At 40.7% G+C, this 19132-nt stretch overlaps 1 protein-coding gene across 1 annotated transcript in view; it reads right to left on the reverse strand.

Annotated features, from left to right (window-relative positions):
* The window catches only part of il1rapl2 (interleukin 1 receptor accessory protein-like 2), a gene marked incomplete at both ends in the record, with an annotated part of 446015 nt that extends 434075 nt beyond the window's left edge, over window positions 1-11940 (reverse strand). Inside the window, 1 exon segment of the mRNA XM_080415310.1 lies at window positions 11853-11940. Coding sequence (XP_080271436.1) covers window positions 11853-11940 — 88 coding nt within the window.
* Between the last annotated feature and the right edge of the window lie 7192 nt (window positions 11941-19132).

Consider the following 19132-nt stretch of genomic DNA (forward strand, 5'->3'; position numbering starts at 1 on the left):
GAGATGTAGTGGAGTAGAAGTAAAAGTACAGAACATGGAAATACTCCAGTAGTGTACTTGAGTACAGTACTTGAGTAAATGTACTTAGTTACTTTACACCACTGCATAATGATGCATTATGGATGTAAGCTCTATGTACAGCTCTGACTTTGTTTGCCATCATGTTGTACATGGTGTTAACTTAACGTTCCATTTGCACACTCAGACTTAACACTGAGGATTTGAAAGATACATATAGATTTATGCATGTATATTTTATATCCCAACTCTCTCTCCCTTTCTCTGTCTCTCTCCCGCTCTGTCACTCTGGTCTTCTTCCATCGCCCCAGGCAGGCCCTCCAGTGGAGGCCAGATCTGAACAGCTTTGTGTTTCTTCCCAGACAACACCAATGGATCAGTGAGCAAACACTTATCTGTATAGATCACTGCTGGACTGACAGGGGGGGGAGAGAGAGAGAGAGAGAGGGGGGGGGGAGAGGGGGAGGGAGGGAGAGCGAGGAGAGGGGGGGGGGGAGAAGAGAGAGAGGGGGGAGAGAGAGAGAGAGAGAGAGAGAGAGAGAGAGAGAGAGAGAGAGAGGGGAGAGAGAGAGAGGGGGGGAGAGAGAGAGAGAGCGAGAGAGAGGGGGGGAAGAGAGAGAAGAGAGAGAAAGAGAGAGAGAGAGAGAGAGAGAGAGAGAGAGAGAGAGAGAGAGAGAGAGAGAGAGAAAGAGAAAGAGAAGAGAAAGAGAAAGAGAGAGAGAGAGAGAGGAGAGAGAGAGAGAGAGAGAGAGAGAGAGATAGAGATAGAGATAGAGATAGATAGATAGAGATAGAGATAGAGAAGATGGTAGACGGTAGAAAATAATATTGACAGTGAAGGGGAGGAACTGAGGAGTGGAAAATGCGATGCGACCATTAGAGTTAAAAATAATAGAGGTTACCGGATATCCCCTCCCATCCACTTGCATTGAATTGAATCTCACACAGCGCATGGGCCGAAATCACCCCCTTCCTTCCGGGTTGGAAATGTGACGGGCGAGGCCTATTTGGGACTTCTGTGACGAGTTCTGTGACGCGTTTTGCGTCACCTCGGTGCGCAGCCCTGTGCGCAGCCCTGTGCGCAAGCTCGCGCGAAAGCTGTGTGAGTCGAGCCCATTGGTCGATTTTTTTTGTGCTAGTTTCATGTACAGTGGCCCCAGCCGCAGTACCTATGAATGGCCAGCATGTCCAATGCGCTTCAATGCAAACACTGGGTTCTGGGGGCTTGGATGCGTTGTGAGCTTGTAGATCGGTATTTTCCAATGTTTCAGTACTTTAGTACTTTAAGTACATTTTGATGCCAATACTTTGTAGTTTTTCTTAAGTACATTTTGAATTCCGGACTTTTACTCGAAACAGAGTACTTCATTATTGCAATATTGATACTTTTACTTAGGTGAAACATTTAGAGTACTTTTTCAACCACTTCTAGTCCACTACGTCTCAGATGCAAATCTATGGAGGCCCAGGCAGTGAGAATAAGACACAAGGAAAGACGCAAAACCAGATGGACGGATGAGGAGAAGAAAGCCCCCCTATGGAATTAGCACTGTCTATATTCTACCTTTCCCCCCCTCCCCTCCGCTCCGGGTGAGTGTTTGTCTCTCCATCCGTCTGTTCCATACAGTCCGTCTCCCTATTTGTCCCCTTTCCAATCTCTGTAAGTCTAGTAGTTCTACCCTTTGTTTTTGTTTGTTTTCTTGCCATTCAATCAACGTGCGTTGATAGAAAGGCAGAAGACAATGTTGCCAAAGGAGCATCCAGATTCACATTCTAGTCACAATATGCTTTGAAACACGCATACAGGTTATTTAGGGCAGTGGTTCTCAAACCGTTTCATGTCAAGGACCCCTAAAATGATATTTATTTGGCCGCGGACCCCCACCTCAAAATATTTTTGTTTCAGGACGCCCAGAAGGAAAGATGAGTTACAAACATAAACATACATATTCAAAGATTTGCACACGTTGTTCACGATTTTTCAAAAATAGCAAATCTACAAGCTCATAGCGTGGCACTCGGTGCCGCGCTATGAGCTTGTAGATCTGCTATTTTTGAATAGCCAAATAAATAAAATATGGATAGAGTGGTTGAAATGTATTAACATGTGTTAATAGCTGGGGACCCCCTGGTATCCCCCCAAGGACCCCTGGGGGTCCCCGGACCCCACTTTTAGAACCAATGATCTAGGGGTATGGTCAATTCCGCCGGGTGCAAACAACACAGCTGATGGATCATGTAGTGATGTCCTAGTGCAAAATGATGGTTATGTCAAATATTTGAAAATGGAATACAGGAAACAGACAATGTATGTACTTCTGAATGTGATGTTTGTAACCATAAGTAGTGTAACACTGCACCGTTCCCACAAACTATTAGGGCTGTCAAACGAATATTCAATATTCGAATACTATTCGAATGTTGGGAAAATATATATATATTCGAATATGAAAATTAATATTCGAAAAACAATGTATGAAGTTATAAAAACAAACAAAATATATGTTTTATTGGATCCGAGCACTCAATACATTGTTTTTTGTACTGTTTCTTTCCACAAAAAAAATGAAAAATGAAAATAAATATATATATACATTTTTTCATAATGATAATGATGATATTCAAATATATTCGAATATGTGCAAATTTTAAGACCAATATTCGAATATCATTTCTGAGGAAAGTTGACAGCCTTACAAACTATAAGCTGCTAATGTGGCAGTGGATTACCTTGCTGATCCAGGACCTGTACATAGATTTGGAAGCCAGAACAAAGAAGAAAAAAATAGGTAGCTGGCAAGGGCTTTGGACCCAAATAAAACTGTAGGCAAACGACTCACTTTTTCCATTCAGCTCAGAGTTCCAGCTCACATTACTGTACCGTAAATGACGATCCTTGAAGTTTTTATAGGTGTTTCTATATAAGCTTTGTGTAGCATAGTGGTTCTACAAGCAAGGCAGTGCATTTATTAGGTGGTACCAGAGAGTTACAACGTTCTGTAAATGCCAGGTTAAAACCCTGCATTTTATTTAAAAAGGTATGTTATTTGTTGGTTAAATAAACAAAACGTTTTTTTGTTAAAGGGTTAAAACACTATATTCTGATAGTAATCATTGCTACAGAGTGTTTGTTCAGTAACAGGGTTCTCCCCTAGCCTGGGACCAGACGAATCTGCGAGTGCAAAAAAAAATGGCACTCTGCGATTTGGGTCTGGCACCACTCCATAGAGAATCCATTTCCTGCTCCAGAAGACGTGGGGGACCAATCAGGGTCCAGAATTTGAATATGGGAGACTGTAATTGGTAGTTGGTTGTAGGTCTAACCAATCGCGTCGAGGGCCATTGTTTTGATCCCGCCCCTTGTGAAAAAAAACGTCCTCATGGAAGCACCAGACTCATATCCATGCAGTGATATAGTCTGGCTACGCTAGACATGTCAGGGTCTCCCCGTCTCTCCAGCTCTTTGATAAACCTAAAATATATTTTGATGGAAGGTGACAAAATGTCAGCCAATCAGGAGAAAGTACCCATTCATCAGCTTCATTTTTATAGCGTTCCAGTTCCAATTTTGTCAGCTCATTAATTTGTGTCATCATTTCCACTTGTTTAATCTGTGTCTTGTCTGAGTTGGTATCCCGACCAGAAAATGCATGTTCTATTTAACTCATTCACTGCCAAGGACGACGTATGACGAGACATCGTCCAAACGCCCTCACTGCGACTGTGAAGGGCGACTTATGACGCCTTTTTTTTCTTCTCACAAAGAGCCAGGAGATAACGTGATCCGGAAATGTACTGCTCCATTCACTTCCTGGTTAATTTATTTGGGAAATATTCTGTATCTCGGCTCCTGTGTTTTACTATGTATTTTTTGGCGAGACATGCTATTTTCAACGGCGTATAACGAGCGAACGGGTGTTCAGCTTTATTTCCACATGCATGCACTGTAGAGACAATATATTTACGGTATTGTGTAGCCAGATGTAACCCATGGCGTGAAAAGGTCTCTATGAAAAGTCAACAAAAAAAAAAAGAAAAAAACATTTCTTTCACATCTTGAGAATGAAACAAGGAAAAAGCTGTTAGGAATTCTTAGAAATTCTACTGAGAAACATCCTATCTGCCCACATTAATTTCAAAGTCACTTTCAAGTGACTATACTGGTGGGACATACTGTAAATAATACAGTTTAGGAAGGAAGCCGAGGGCCATATACAATCTGCCATTGTGCCATGAACTAGTAACTAAAGTTTTCAAATAATTGTAGTGGAGTAAAAGCACAATATTTGCCTCTGAGATGTAGAGGAGTAGACGTAAAAGTGCTGAAAATTGGTAATACTCCAGTAAAGTAAAAAAATCCTAAAAAGTGTACTTAACACATCAGGTGCCAGCATTTTTTCATAACAACTTACGTTGGGTGCCAGCATTCTCCCCATTGACTGCGCTTTGCTGTTTAAAGCTCTAGACTCCACGAGGAGCAAATCCATGTAAAAAAAAACATCCATTCATGTTGCGCGATGACCCTGGCTACAGCCTGGAACGATAACATTTCACTCGCGAGTTACAATGGGGGGGGATCGCGCATCGCGCATGACCGGTTTTCCCCACCGGAAACAGATTCGGAGATATAGGTGTTTTAAAGAAGGAAATAGACAGGAAGTGGATGGCAGCCATGTTTTTTTTTTCCGGTGATCTATCTGGCCTATCCTTCTCAAGATCACAATGGGTACTCCCAGAGCTGCTCTAGCCCCGCCCGTGTGGAGAAAAACGAAAAAAACAAAAAGACATATTTCACGGTCTGGACCGTGTTCGGCACCGGACCGCTACTCTGCGCAAACACGGTTCAGACCGTGTTTGGCACCCGATGTGTTAAAGACGGGGTGCCGTGATTTTCAGTGATTTTTTCCCCCCCTAAAACATAATCATCAGGTATTATGGTTATACTGTGGTAATATTTTTTTCAAAAAAGTTGACAAAAAGTGTTAAAATTATGTTTTTATGTGGACACGCCTCCAGTTCATTAAGTATACCTGGTTCTCACCTTAGCACCTCCTCCACCACCTTAGCACCACCCACCTGTCCTAGTCCCTCCTTCTCCTCATGCGTTATGGTAATGAGGGGGAGGATATATTTTTACTGTGTCATTAAATGGCTGTTTTTCTATTGGCACGTTTGACCCTCAAGGTTTCAGCCTCCAGGAAGAAACTCAAACTAGTCAGAGAAGACATAAAACACCATAAAAAACACCACCAGGGGGCTTAATGAAGTTCTATCAACCTCATAGACACATGAAAAATAGAAAAAGTGCAAAACCATGGCACCACCTCTTTAAGTACAGTACTTGAGTAAATGTACTTAGTTACTTTACACCACTGCATATTACAAAGCATCTTGGATAAGAAAGACGCTATAGAAATGTCAGACCATTTAGGTTTATAGGAGCTGTGCTTGCTTTATAAAGGGTATACTAGCGAGCCAATAGTCAAAGTGGGAGGTGGTGCCGGGGACAAGATGGTGTGTTGCGTGCCCGCCTACCCACCCCCCCTCCCCCAAACCCCAGAGGGATGATCTAGTCACATTTAATAGTGTTTGTGAGCTGTGAAGTGATGTCTGCATCAGCTGTGAGAAGCCTGGAGCCCCACACAAGTGGATTTAGGTGGCTTACAGTGTGTGTGTGCATGCGTGTGTGTGTGTGTGTGTGTGTGTGTGCATGTGTGTTCGTGCGGAGAGACGCTGGTGAGAACTGACTGCTTTTTTCATTTTTCTATCAGATCTCTGGTCTCTCATCTCTGTGGACTTCTGTCAGGGCAGTGGATTGTTAACCCATATAGACCGGGAACACAGCTGTGTGTCATTTTAAGATTTCTATGGGCTATTAAAAAATAGCAGATCTACAAGCTCATAGCGCGCGCTATGAGCTTGTAGATCTACTATTTTTTTTTTTAAATCTTGGAAAATGTTTGCAAATCTTTGAATATATATATAATTTTTTTTACACAAATATTTGCTTCTGGGGGTCCCTGGAATAAACACGCATCATTGTGGGGGTCCTTGGCAAGTTTGAGAACCACTGATATTATAGCAACATGTTTAAAAAAACAAAACAAAACTGTTAGGATTTAGAAGACATTTGTAGAATCCCCCAGAAGCAAAGATTTCAGTTGCAAATGTTCCCTTTAACACATCGACCGCCAGAGGTTAATCTCATAATGTACTCACCAGTGCCAAGGTGTTTTTGTTGTTTTTTTGTTTTTTTCATGTCGCCATAGATCTTGTTAAAATCCTTAAGATTGAGCCGTACAAGGTCTGTTTACATCCGCGAGATCTCAACGTATCTCCCAGTGAAAATCACGTGTCAAACGGGGCATCCATGTTGTAGTTAGAGCGGATTACGTTAAACAGTGAAATGCGAGGAGAAAAAACTACAGGAAGAGAATTGAGTTTCAGTTTCGTCTGTAGAATGGGAGCGGGCGTGATCGTCAAAACCGGATCCCAAATAATTCCGTTTCCGGTCATCAAACCGGAAACGGAAGTGGATCAAAAAAAATCCGAAAGTGAACCCGGAAGTCTTTAGCACGAAAAGACCGTGGACCGTAGGGCTACGGTCTCGGCGCTTAACAGTTGGATTTAACGGACAGTAGGACTACGTTCTTGGCGGTTAATGTGTTAAAAACATATATCAAAGATTTGCACACATTTTCATGATTTCGAAAAAAAATGTTTTTGCAGATATACAAGCTCATGGCGCGGCACTCGGTGCCGCGCAATGAGCTTGTAGATCTGCAATTTTTTTGAATAGCCCAAAGAAATCGGAAAAATTACACAGATGCGTTCCCGGTCTTAAAGGGTTAAACAAGGATTTGTATCACTATGGGAACCTCTCTCTCTCTCTCTCTCTCTCTCTCTCTGATGTGCTCTCCCAGCCTCTGATGTGCTGTTCTCTCCTCTTTGTTCTTTTGACACCGTTTGTTTTTCTTGTCGCCACAGGGGACTCGACACAGCACGACACGCTTTGAAAAAAAAAAGAAAACTGCACAGATAGTTGATATATGGTATATAACAAAATGAAAACGGTTTAAATGGCCCCCTTTAACCCATTAAGACCTGAGGCCGCTTCTAAACATTTTCTAAATCCTAACAGTTTTTCGGAAAAAAATGTAAAAAAAAAAATTCACGATTTTTCAAAAATAGCAGATCTACAAGCTCGTAGCGCGGCACTCGGTGCCGCGCTATGAGCTTGTATATCTGCTATTTTTGAATAGCCTAAAGAAATCTAAAAGTGACACAGATGCGTTCCAGGTATCAATGGGTTAACACCCCGCCATCATCACACAAAGGCTAACGCGCACACACACACACACACACTCACACATACACACGGGCGAGCACGCCCACACACACTGAGACTTCCCACTGTCAGGGGGTTTGTGTCACATCGTATCCCGTCCCCACCGGCTACAGTAGGTGTTGCATTAGAGCACAGCAGGGGAACAAACAACGGGAAACATTAGTTCCTATCCATATGGTGTCCTTTCACACGCACACAAACACACACACACAAGTACACACACACACACAAACACCCACAGAAGACCTAATAGTAGTCTTCCTGGCCAACTGTTGGAGTCACCCACGTAAAAAGTTCGCTTGGCACTGATAGCGTAATTGCTGTGCGCACACACCTCCCACACACACACACCCACACACACACCCACACACACACCAACCGGAGTAGCCTACACAAAAACGTAACGGAAAAAAACACACAGAAAACACACACACACACACACTAGTGGAAAAAGTACTCAAATGTTTTACTTTAGTAAAAGTATCAATACTGCAATGTAGAAGTACTCTGTTACAAGTAAAAGTCCCAAAAAAAAAATGTACTTGAGTAAAAGTACAAAAGTATTGGCATCAAAATATACTTAAAGTACCAAAATTAAAAGTACTAAAATATTTGAAAATAGCAGATCTACAAGCTCACAACGCGTCGCGATGCGACGCGTTGTGAGCTTGTAGATCGGCTATTTTCAAATAGCATATGTATAAAATAGGGCTAAAGTGTTTGATGTACGTTTCATATCATAATTTATTTCTGAAAAGTAACTAGTAACTAAAGTTTTCAAAATAATTGTAGTGGAGTAAAAGTAGAAAGTACTGAAAACCGGAAATACTCCAGTTTAGTAAAAAATACCAAAAACATGTACTTAAGTACAGTACTTGAGTAAATGTACTTAGTTACTTTCCACCACTGCACACACACACACACACACACACAACACACACAGAACTGACAGATTGTCTTGAACACCGACTGTATATGTACACAAATGTGCATCTGCATGAAGAACACAGGAACATGCCCCACGCAGCCAGTTGAAGACATACATAGGCATCAGCGCGCCCACGCAGAGCCGCTCACCATACATCTCTGTCTCTGTCGGATGGAAACCTCATAGAGTATCCTTACTTCACCATCCCCACCAGAATCAACAAAGAAGTTGGTCGACGTGCTTTTAAATATAAAGCCCCATCCGACTGGAACGATCTCCCCAGTTCCCTTAGATCTATTAACTCCTTTAATATTTTTAAAGCATCCATTCTCACTCATCTGCAAATAACCTGCTCTTGCTTCTAATTGGGTTCGGATTGTTTTCTGTCTCTTACAATCTGCCCTGTGAATATGAGTTATATACTGCATGTGCATGTTTGTATTATGTGTATCTACATGGGCATGTCATTGCATGTTACCGCATGTGCATGTATGCAACGTCTGTAGCTGCTACTCCTGTTTTTGCTCTTTTAGCCTTACTTACGTGCATGAAGTCTGTTATTTTGTGGGTATTCAGGCGGGGTGGGAGCGGCCAGTTTCAAGAGAGCTTATGTTTTGTTCGGTTTTGTTTTGTCAAGTTTGTTTTGTCCTGTTTATGTACAGTATGCATGGATGTATTTGTTGTATTGTTTTGTCTATTGTATTCTCTGTATTTTTGTCATAAGGACCCTCTCTAAAATGAGATGACACATCTCAAGGGATTATCCTTCTAATAAAGACACTATATATATGTTTCTAGTGGTTCTCAAACGTTTTCATAATTGCCAAGGACCCCCAAAATTATATGTATTTGGCCGCGGACCCCCATCTCAAAATACATTGTTCCAGGGACCCCCCAGAAGCAAAGATTTGAGTGACAAATGTTCTAAATAAATATATTTACATTGTAAAAATATATAAATATTCAAAGATTTGCACACATTTTCTAGATTTAAACAAAATAGCAGATCTACAAGTTCTGCAAGCTTGATATCTGCTATTTTTGAATAGCCAAAGTGTAAAATATGTCCAAATCTGTTACTTTTCAGGATTCAAAATTCAAAAAAACGGCAATAGCAGCAGATCTACAAGCTTGACACGTTTCGTGTTCTTGTTTTATTTTTTTCGTGACAATGTGTGCAAATCTTTGAATATAATATGTTTTTTAAAGCGAAATGTTTTAAATGTTCAAATCTTTGCTTCTGGCTGATTCTACAAATATCTTCTAAATCAGTTTTTTTAAAACACTTTTCCATGTCAAGGACCACCCAAAATTATATGTATTTGGCCGTGGACCCATATCTCAAAATATTTTGTTCCAGGGACCAATCCAGGGACAGATCCACAAGCTCGTAGCGCGGCACTCGGTGCCGCGCTACGAGCTTGTATATGTGCTATTTTTTAATAGCCAAATAAATCTTAAAAATGACACAGATGCGTTCCCCCGGTCTTAAAGGATTAATTTAAACAAAAAAAAAAGACACGAAAGTTAGAATCCGGAGATAAGAGGTTTCCACCCGACAGCGAACGATTCGGTGCAGCGGATATAGTTCAGAGAGGCATGCAGGCATGCCTGCTGCGAGCGCACGAGCATACGGTACGCGTTCAGACAACAATCAAAAGAAACTCAAAGCAACATATTCCTCACGCCATCTCACCCACACACTACTGGCACACACACAAACACACACACACACACACACACACACACACACACACACACACACACACATGCAGAAACACAGAGAGATGCAGCATAGAGACGTTATGGCGGAACAGAAAAGACAGGAAATTCAACATTGGGAAAATGCTGTGTGACAGAGAGAGAGGAGAGAGAGAGAGAGAGCATGAGAGTGAGAGAGAGAGAGAGAGACTGGAAAATCGAGAAATTGAAATTCAAAGAGTAGAAGTATACATTTTGTAAAAGCCTTAACCTTTGACAAACATTATAAGATTAAGTCTTCGCGACCTCCAAGGGTTCCTTAAACACATTCCCTGCCATTGACGTAGATCTCCGTCATTTCAAATCCAACCCATTTCCATTCCCTGAGGAAGACCAACAGAATACACAGATATTAGCCTACTACCATATTAGGTTTCTATAACACAGGCATACAGATTATGTGGACGCACGCACGCACACTCTGTGAAAGGGTCCTCTCCACTACACGGCACACACAATGTGCGAGCAGGCAACGGTGGAAAAACGCCACCCCCCCCCCCCACTCACACACCCCTGGTACTACTGAAAATGTTCAATACACCAATCAGTGGCTTTGCAATCACTGGCGGATTGGCCTGAGACAACAGTCGATGGTCAATCAATATGACGATCAGCAGATCAGTCGACGGCAAGTGTAAGCCAGCCGCTAACAAGTGACAAACGTGACCAACAGAGTGGTGGCAATCAGACACAATTGTTAAAATGCGCCGTCAGCAAGAAGACAACAGCTTGCAGAGAGAGAGAGAGAGAGAGAGAGAGAGAGAGAGAGAGAGAGAGAGAGAGAGAGAGAGAGAGAGGAGAGAGAGAGAGAGAGAGAGAGAGAGAGAGAGAGAGAGAGAGAGAGAGAGAGAGAGAGAGAGAGAGAGAAAGAAAGAGAGAGAAAGAAGAGAAGAGAGAGATAGAGAGAGAGAGAGAGATAGAGAGAGAGAGAGAGAGAGAGAGAGAGAGAGAGAGAGAGAGAGAGAGACATTTAACCCATTAAGACCGGGAACGCATCTCTGTCATTTTTGATTTTAACTATACTTTGGCTATTAAAAAAATAGCAGATATACAAGCTCATAGCGTGGCACCGAGTGCCGCGCTATGCTTGTATATCTGCTATTTATTTATTTATTTTTTATCTTGAAAATTGTCTTTGAATATATATATATTTTCTCAAGCGAACATTTGTAACTCAAATCTTTGCTTCTGGGGGGTCCCTGGAACTATGTATTTTGAGATGGGGGGGTCGGCGGCAAAATACTTATCATTTTGGGGTGGTCCTTGACGTGAAAAAGTTTGAGGACCACTGATATAGCAACATACGTTAGGATTTAGAAGACTCTGGTCTTAATGGGCTAAGAGAAAGTAGAGAAAAATATGAGACAACATGAAGGAGTACGGAAAGTCTTTCATCAAGAGACAAGAAGGTAAAACAAATTATAATAATGTCAGAGAGAGAGAAGGACCATTCAACTTCAAAAATGATAAACAACAAAGGCGCGTTTTAAGAAAGAGCAGAAACTGCCAGTCCTAAGATGAGATGAGCAGAAAGGAGAAGAGTGAATGGTATAAAAAAGAAAATAGGCACACTTTTTTTCTTATAGAGGTAGCCATTTAAGAGAAAGTAGAGGGAGATGGCTTTTTTTAGAAAAAAAGAGATGAATTGGAGAAAGAGCAATATAAACGAGTACGGAAACTCTTTCATACGAGAGACAAAAAGGTACAAGAACTCGAGGAGTGTCGGAGACAGCGGGACGATTTCAAAAAACACAACAAAGCCGCGTTTGAAGAGCGAGCCGAAAGCTCCAGTCCTACCTGAGTTCCTCTTGGAGATGTATTTCACTCCCTCGCACGCGGCGCTGTCCAGGAACAGGACCAAGAGGAGGAGAGATAGAAGCTTCATCTTTCTGCTCTTCACTGGCACCTGGAGAGACAGACAGCGAGGCAAGAGATGATGTGGAGAGAGAGAGAGATAAAAATAAAGTACAACATTTGTTGGATAACTCATGTTAGTTGGTTTTACCTTCACTGCTACTTGAATGGAAAGCATTCACTATGGGTATAATAAAGCATAGACAGTAAAAAAGTATGGACAAAGTTACACCCATAGACTCTACACACCGTAAATGAAGTAGTAGGCGTTAAAGTAGGCGTTAATGAAAGACATCCAATGTCTATTTTTTTAATACTGTATTCACCTGTTTCCTAGGTTGTGTGTTTTCCACTTCCTGTCGATTTGATCCAATGAAATCCAATGAAACTGGTCAGATGACCAATGATATCCAATGAAATCGACAGGAAGTGGAGAACACACAGCCTAGGAAACAGGTGAATATATGGAGCCATATGACTCCAGGCATGGGCCTTGTTCAGCAGCCTGACAGCAGGCGGCACAGACTTTTCTGGCTCTTCCTGAACACACCTGTGGATTATACCAGGGACAATGACTTGGACTTTAGCCCCCCCTCGGACACACCTGTGGACTACACCAGGTACAAATGACTTTTTGTTGCACTCCCTCATGGAGCTACTTGCGGATTATACTAGGGTCAGTCCACTCTAGGTGGACACGCACTGACCTTTTGCACCTTAATCCCTTGTATAACGCACTGACTTTTTTTTTTTTTTTTGGTTTTTTTTTTTTTTATTGTGCTCCTTTTCCTCTAAGCACCTTAACGTCCATTGTCTATCATGCACAGTATAAGTATAACATGCACAGTATACAATACATTGCTGCTTTTCTATGGAAACTAACGTTGCGATGGGAACGATGTACAAAAAAGAATTTCACCCACTTTTTTACCTTGTAAACCTGTGATGTGACAATAAAACTGATTCTGATTCTGATTCCAAATGTGGGCAAAGTTTCAGCCCAGTCAGTCAGTCAGTCAGACAGACAGACAGACAGACAGACAGACAGACAGACAGACAGACAGACAGACAGACAGACAGACAGACAGACAGACAGACAGACAGACAGACAGACACATTAGACAACTAGCATCTTCCAGAGCTATGCCATAAAACAAAAAGACAATATCTGTCTCATTGCAATGCTTTGCGAGCTTGTCAGAAATTGGCTATTGTCATGTCAGGTAAATACTCATAACTCATAGGAAAGTGGTTAAACTGCCATTGAAATCAAATGTTCATATCTCTTGTCTGGGAGACCAAAATGATACAGGCAATCAGGCATGTAAAACTGTGGAATCAGTTCTGTCTGTTCATTTTATTTTGCTCGGTTACGTCTTGCATTGTGTAATGTAATGTAAATAAAAAAGAAAGCTTTATTTTCATACAATGGATGTTTTCCTTTCTTTCTTTATTATGCGTTTCAGCGAGATAATTGAGGTTGTCCTTTTATACAAAACAAGTGAAGCAACGAATGCTGATAAACAATGGAGATCACAATGGAAAAAAAACAAGGACACCACCGCTGTATTGAAAATAAAATGGCATTGGCTCACAAAACCACCAAACAAAAAAAGTCAATTATTGTTTTAAACCATTTTGTCAAACGAGGTTAATTTGTCTATTCACCGTGCATGGTGTTTTCTGTTCTCTCCTCTCCTCTCAGTCTAACATCTCCTGATGGGGATCCAGACTCGGAAGTTATTGAGAATTTGTAATCAACAAGGTTTTGACTTGTTTCTCTCACCTTTTTTTCTTTCTTCGTAAATTAACTCATTCAGTGCCTGACTTATTTCTGGCAGTTTGGCTCTGAGTGCCAGAGCCAAAAGTACATTGTAAAAAAAAAAGTGCTTAGGAAGCGAGATACAGCCTTTTTCAGTAAGATGTTAAACAAGAAGTGAATGGAGCAGCAAATCTTCAAATCATGATATCTTGGGTTCTGAAAAATGTAGTTATTTTTTATATGACGTCGGCGACGTCATTGGCACCCTGGGCTTATAAAAACGTGACGTCGGTGACGTCAATGACACTGAATGAGTTAATGCCGTGCTTCGCCATTCTATCTCACACAAAAGTAGCAAAAATAGCCAAGCTCAAAACGTGTCGCAGTGAAGGAAGGGACAGATGGATCACCGTGCCAAAAAACATGGCTCCCCGTCCGCTCCTTGATAAAAACCTCTGGATCTCCTTAACTTTTTATAGTGGGGAAAACGAGTCATTTTCGCGATTACTCCGTAATGGCGACTCGCGTGAGAGATGTTTGCGTGTGGGTGCTCGCCGTGGAGTCCACAGCTATAAACAGCACAGCGTTACAAACGGTGAGATCTCTGGCACTCAGAGTAATCTGTTTTAATAAAATGCTGGCACCCGTTGTGTTAATAATAACAACAAAAAATATATATTTTAGGCTTTGTAATCAAAAATTTCACAGGGCAGATAAGACAAATAACAAATATTCAAAGAAAATAGACATATTTAATCATTTTACACATTCAAAAAATAAGAAATGAGACGAAATAGCAGATCTACAAACTTTACTTTAACCCATTAAGACCTGAGGCGATTCTAAAAAAAATGTCTAAATCCTAACAGTTTTTAGAAAAAAAATCAATAATTTTCAAAAATAGCAGATCTACAAGCTCGTAGCGCGGCACTCGGTGCCGCGCTATGAGCTTGTATATCTGCTATTTTTGAATAGCCTAAAGAAATCTAAAAGTGACACAGATGCGTTCCAGGTATTAATGGGTTAAACGCTGTAAGCTTGTAGATCTGCTATTTCAGTTTTCTTTATATTTAACATTTTCAACATGGAAACGATTAATGACGATCATGCTAAATAACTGTGATTATCTCAAATAATTGCTATTAGACTTAGATGATGTAATAAGATGATGCATGGCTGTATAGGAGATGAAAGGACGGCTGGCTGAGGCCTCAGAATGTGGTTGTCCAACCATCATTGGTAAAGTAAATTTACTAAAGTGCTGTACAATTTTGAGATATTTGTACTTTACTGGAGTATTTCCAATTTCCAATACTTTTACTTCTACTCCACTACATCTCAGAGGCAAATATTGTACTTTTACTCCTCTACAATTATTTGAAAACTTTAGCTACTAGTTACTTTGTAGATTTTGATTATTACTACAAAACATACATTAACCACTTCAGCCCTATATACATTTCGACCATTTGAAAATAGCAGATCTACAAGCTCAAAATGTGTCACGATGTGACGCATAGTGAGCTTGTAGATCTGCTATTTTCAAAATATATGTATACATTTGAAAACTTGAAATGGGACATTCTGCATAATGAGTACTTTTACTTTTGGTACTTTAAGTATATTTTGATGCCAATTCTTTTTTATTTTTACATTTTGAATTCCAGACTTCTACTTGTAACAGAGTATTTCTACATTGCAGTATTGATACTTTTACTTAAGTAAAACATTTGAGTACTTTTTTCCACCACTGCTGGAGAGCAAACCAAACAACAAGCGAGTCACTTCCTCGTTGGCACCATTGAGCTTTTTCACTTCGAGTAAAAACCTTGTGACGTATATAAAAAAAAATGTAAATCCATTTAATTTCATTTTTTGTGAATGAATACCTACTTTGTCATACTACGGTTGTCTCAAAAAAGTAGCAAAAATAGCTGATCTACAAGCTCACAACGTGTCACGGATGGAGATTTTTTTGCGAAAATGTTGGAATATTAAGATTTTAACAACACAAATCTTGTATGGGCTCCCTGGCACAAAATAATACGTTCAGTTGGGGGTCCGCAGACAAATACATATTAATGTGGGGGTCCTTGACATGAACCGCTGGGCTAGAGTGAGTACTTACAACAATCTATGCATAAATATCACATCGTAGCTTTGTCTTATTTTCATGCTGAAAGGCGTCTCAGGAGGTAGAGTGCAACAGTAAGGTAAACCCACTCAGAGCGTTCTGTTTACAACCGGCACACTTCAAGAAGATGAGAAAAGAGAAAACAAAGGGAAAGAAAAAAACGAGGAGAAAAAAAGGTTTACGGTCCAGAGCTGCGACAGGAGCAAAGAGGAGAAAAAAAAGAAAGAAAAAATGAATATCGATCTGAAACAGAGCTTTGGTGCAGCTCCTCCAGACGTCCATCTCTAGGCATATTAACCCATTAAGACCGGGGACGCAGCTGTCATTTTTAGATATCTTTGTGCTATTCAAAAATAGCAGATCTACAAGCTCATAGCGCGGCACTGAGTGCCGCGCTACAAGCTTGTAGATCTGCTATTTTTTTTTAAAGAAATCGTGAAAAAGTGTCAATTCTTTGAATATATATTTTTTAAAGCGAACATTTTTAACTCTTTGCTTCTGGGGGGTCCCTGGAACAAAACACTTTGAGATGGAGGTCCGCGGCCAAATACATATAATTGTGGGGGTCCTTGAGAACCACCGATATAAAAACATATTTTTTTTCAAAAAACTGTTTGATTTAAAAATATATGTATAATCATAGATTTGCACAAATTGTCAAGATTTTTCCAAAAAAAAATCAGATCTACAAGCTCGTAGCGTGGCAGCGTGGCGCTACAAGCTTGTAGATCTGCTATTTTTGAATAGCCCAAACACATCTAAAAATGACACACAGATACGTAACCGGTCTTAATGGGTTAAATTCAAAACACTGGAGACAAGATGTGATTTTACCATACCGTCTCTCTCTCTCGCTCCCACACACACACACCCACAGCAGGGCACAAGTGAAATCACAATCACATGGATGAAACAATAGAATTTTCTCCTGGCTGTTCTTATCTGAAGTCAATGTCTGTCACACAGAGATGGCGTAAAGCACAGGCAGGACACACACACACACACACACACACACACACACACACACACACACACACACACACACACACACACACACACACACACACACACACACACACACACACACACACACACACACACACACACACACACACACACACACACACACACACACACACACACACACTCTGGTGGAAGAAGTACTCAGATATTTTACGTAAGTAAAAGTAGCAATACCACAATATGAAGATACTCTGTTATCTTCATATTGTGGTAAAAGGCCTGTGTTCAAAATGTTACTTGAGTAAAGGTACAAAAGTATTGTCATCAAAATATACTTAAAGTACCAAAAGTAAAAGTACTACAATGTTTAAAAACAGCCGATCTACAAGCTCACAAAGTGTCGCGTTGTGAGCTTGTAGATCTGCTATTTTCAAATAGCCCAGGTATAAAATAGGGCTAAAGTGGTTAATGTATGTTTTATAATATAATAATTGTATCTGCAAAGTAACTAGTGACTAGCTTTCAAATAATTGTAGTGGAGTAAAAGTACAATAGTGGAATAGAAGTAAAAGTATACTGAAAACGGGAAATACTCCAGTAAAGTAAACATACCTCAAAATTGTACTTAAGTACATGTACTTAACTTGTACTGTAACTTTACACCACTGCATACACAACCACATGCGCTGACACAAAAAAAAAGCACACACAACCACGCACAGTCACACACCTGAGGTGATAAAGGGAGAGATTAGCCTGCCACTCTCCTGCAGAGGGATGAAGGTATGGACGAGCTAGAAATGTGTGTTTTATGAGAGCTGGATGAAAACATCTGGACACAGACGAACAGCGGGATAAAAACTGATGATGACTGTCACTGGTGTGCCGTATGAGCCAAGTCCAGGTTTACCTTGACAACACTGTGACAAGAGTCAAGACCACCACCACACACACACACAGGGGAGCGTCTTTGGGGAGCAGTGGTTCTCAACCAGTGGTCCGCGGACCACCAGTGGTGGAGGTTCCAGGTGGTCCCCAGCTAAATGATGGAGAGTTGGTAACCAAATGGACCCTTATATGAAAACGGTTTCATTTTACGCTCTCAAGAGTTAAATTATTGTTAAACATCTGCATTACTTAACACATTAACTGCCAGAGTTTATTCATAATGTACTCACCCTGCAGTGCCAGCGATTTGTGTTTTATAACCTTTTCAACCGGTCACAGAATTGTTATATCCATTATAGTCGGAACCCCTTAATTCTGCATCCGGGTGAGTGGTTAGTCAGTGGAAAGGGAACCTTATGTTGGAATGTACAGAAAACAGCGCGATCGTCTATTAAACCACAATTAAACGATAGGGCAGCCAAGTGATGAATTAAATATCAGCGTCTATGGCAGTCAATGTGTTTAAAGAATTGTTATTTTGATCAACGTTTGCCTGTAGTGTTATCTCTCCTATGGTACCAGCATCAATACAGCCTGGAATTGTGGACACAATCATATCCAACGACAACAACATATTCTAAGCCTTGGGTCTGAGTGTCTAAATCTCATCAAACGGTGGTCTGTGGCTCAAATGCAGAATATATAATGGACCTTGATATGAAAAGGTTTGATAACCACTGCCCCTAGAGCAGTGGTTATCAAACCTTTTGGTGCCAAGGAGGACCACCAAATTGATACAGGCCTATATTTGGCCCACACAGCCCCCATCTGAAAATCCTTTGTGCCAGGGACCCCCAAGAGGAGAAGATTTGTGTAAAAAATAAAAATCTAAATTATTCAAAAATAATTATAAAAATAGCAGATGTACAAGCTCGCAGCTGTGAGCTTGTATTATCTGCTACTTTTTGAATAGCCAACGTTTAAAATATGGATAAAGAGGTTAACATTATTGTGATGCAGATGCTGTTTTAACAAATTAAGCTGGTACCCGCTGGATCCCCGTCAAGGACCGCGTGCATGCGTGCGCGTGCGTGTGCGTGTGTGTGTGTGTGTGTGCGTGTGTGTGCGCGCACAAGCGCGCCTGTGTGTTTTCTCAGTGCAAAACCACCTTTACAACTCAACACATTTTGGCCTTTCACCAAACACATTCCTCCCCTAGGTCAGTTCTCTTTTTGTTCAGACCATGTGAAAAGGTCATATATCACTAGTAAGCATATGGTACACTAACTCTTACTGTAGGTACCAACTTAGAAATATCACTTCACAGTCACCTACACAACTCAACACGTTTACATTTCTCCAAGTCTTTTTTTTGTTTGCCATTGGAGACTCATATATATATATATATATATATATATATATATATATATATATATATATATATATATATATATATACCTCTCTGCGTCGGTGGCA

This window comes from Gymnoscopelus braueri (assembly GCF_963280865.1).
Source record: "Gymnoscopelus braueri genome assembly, chromosome: 20".
Taxonomy (NCBI): Eukaryota; Metazoa; Chordata; class Actinopteri; order Myctophiformes; family Myctophidae; genus Gymnoscopelus; species Gymnoscopelus braueri.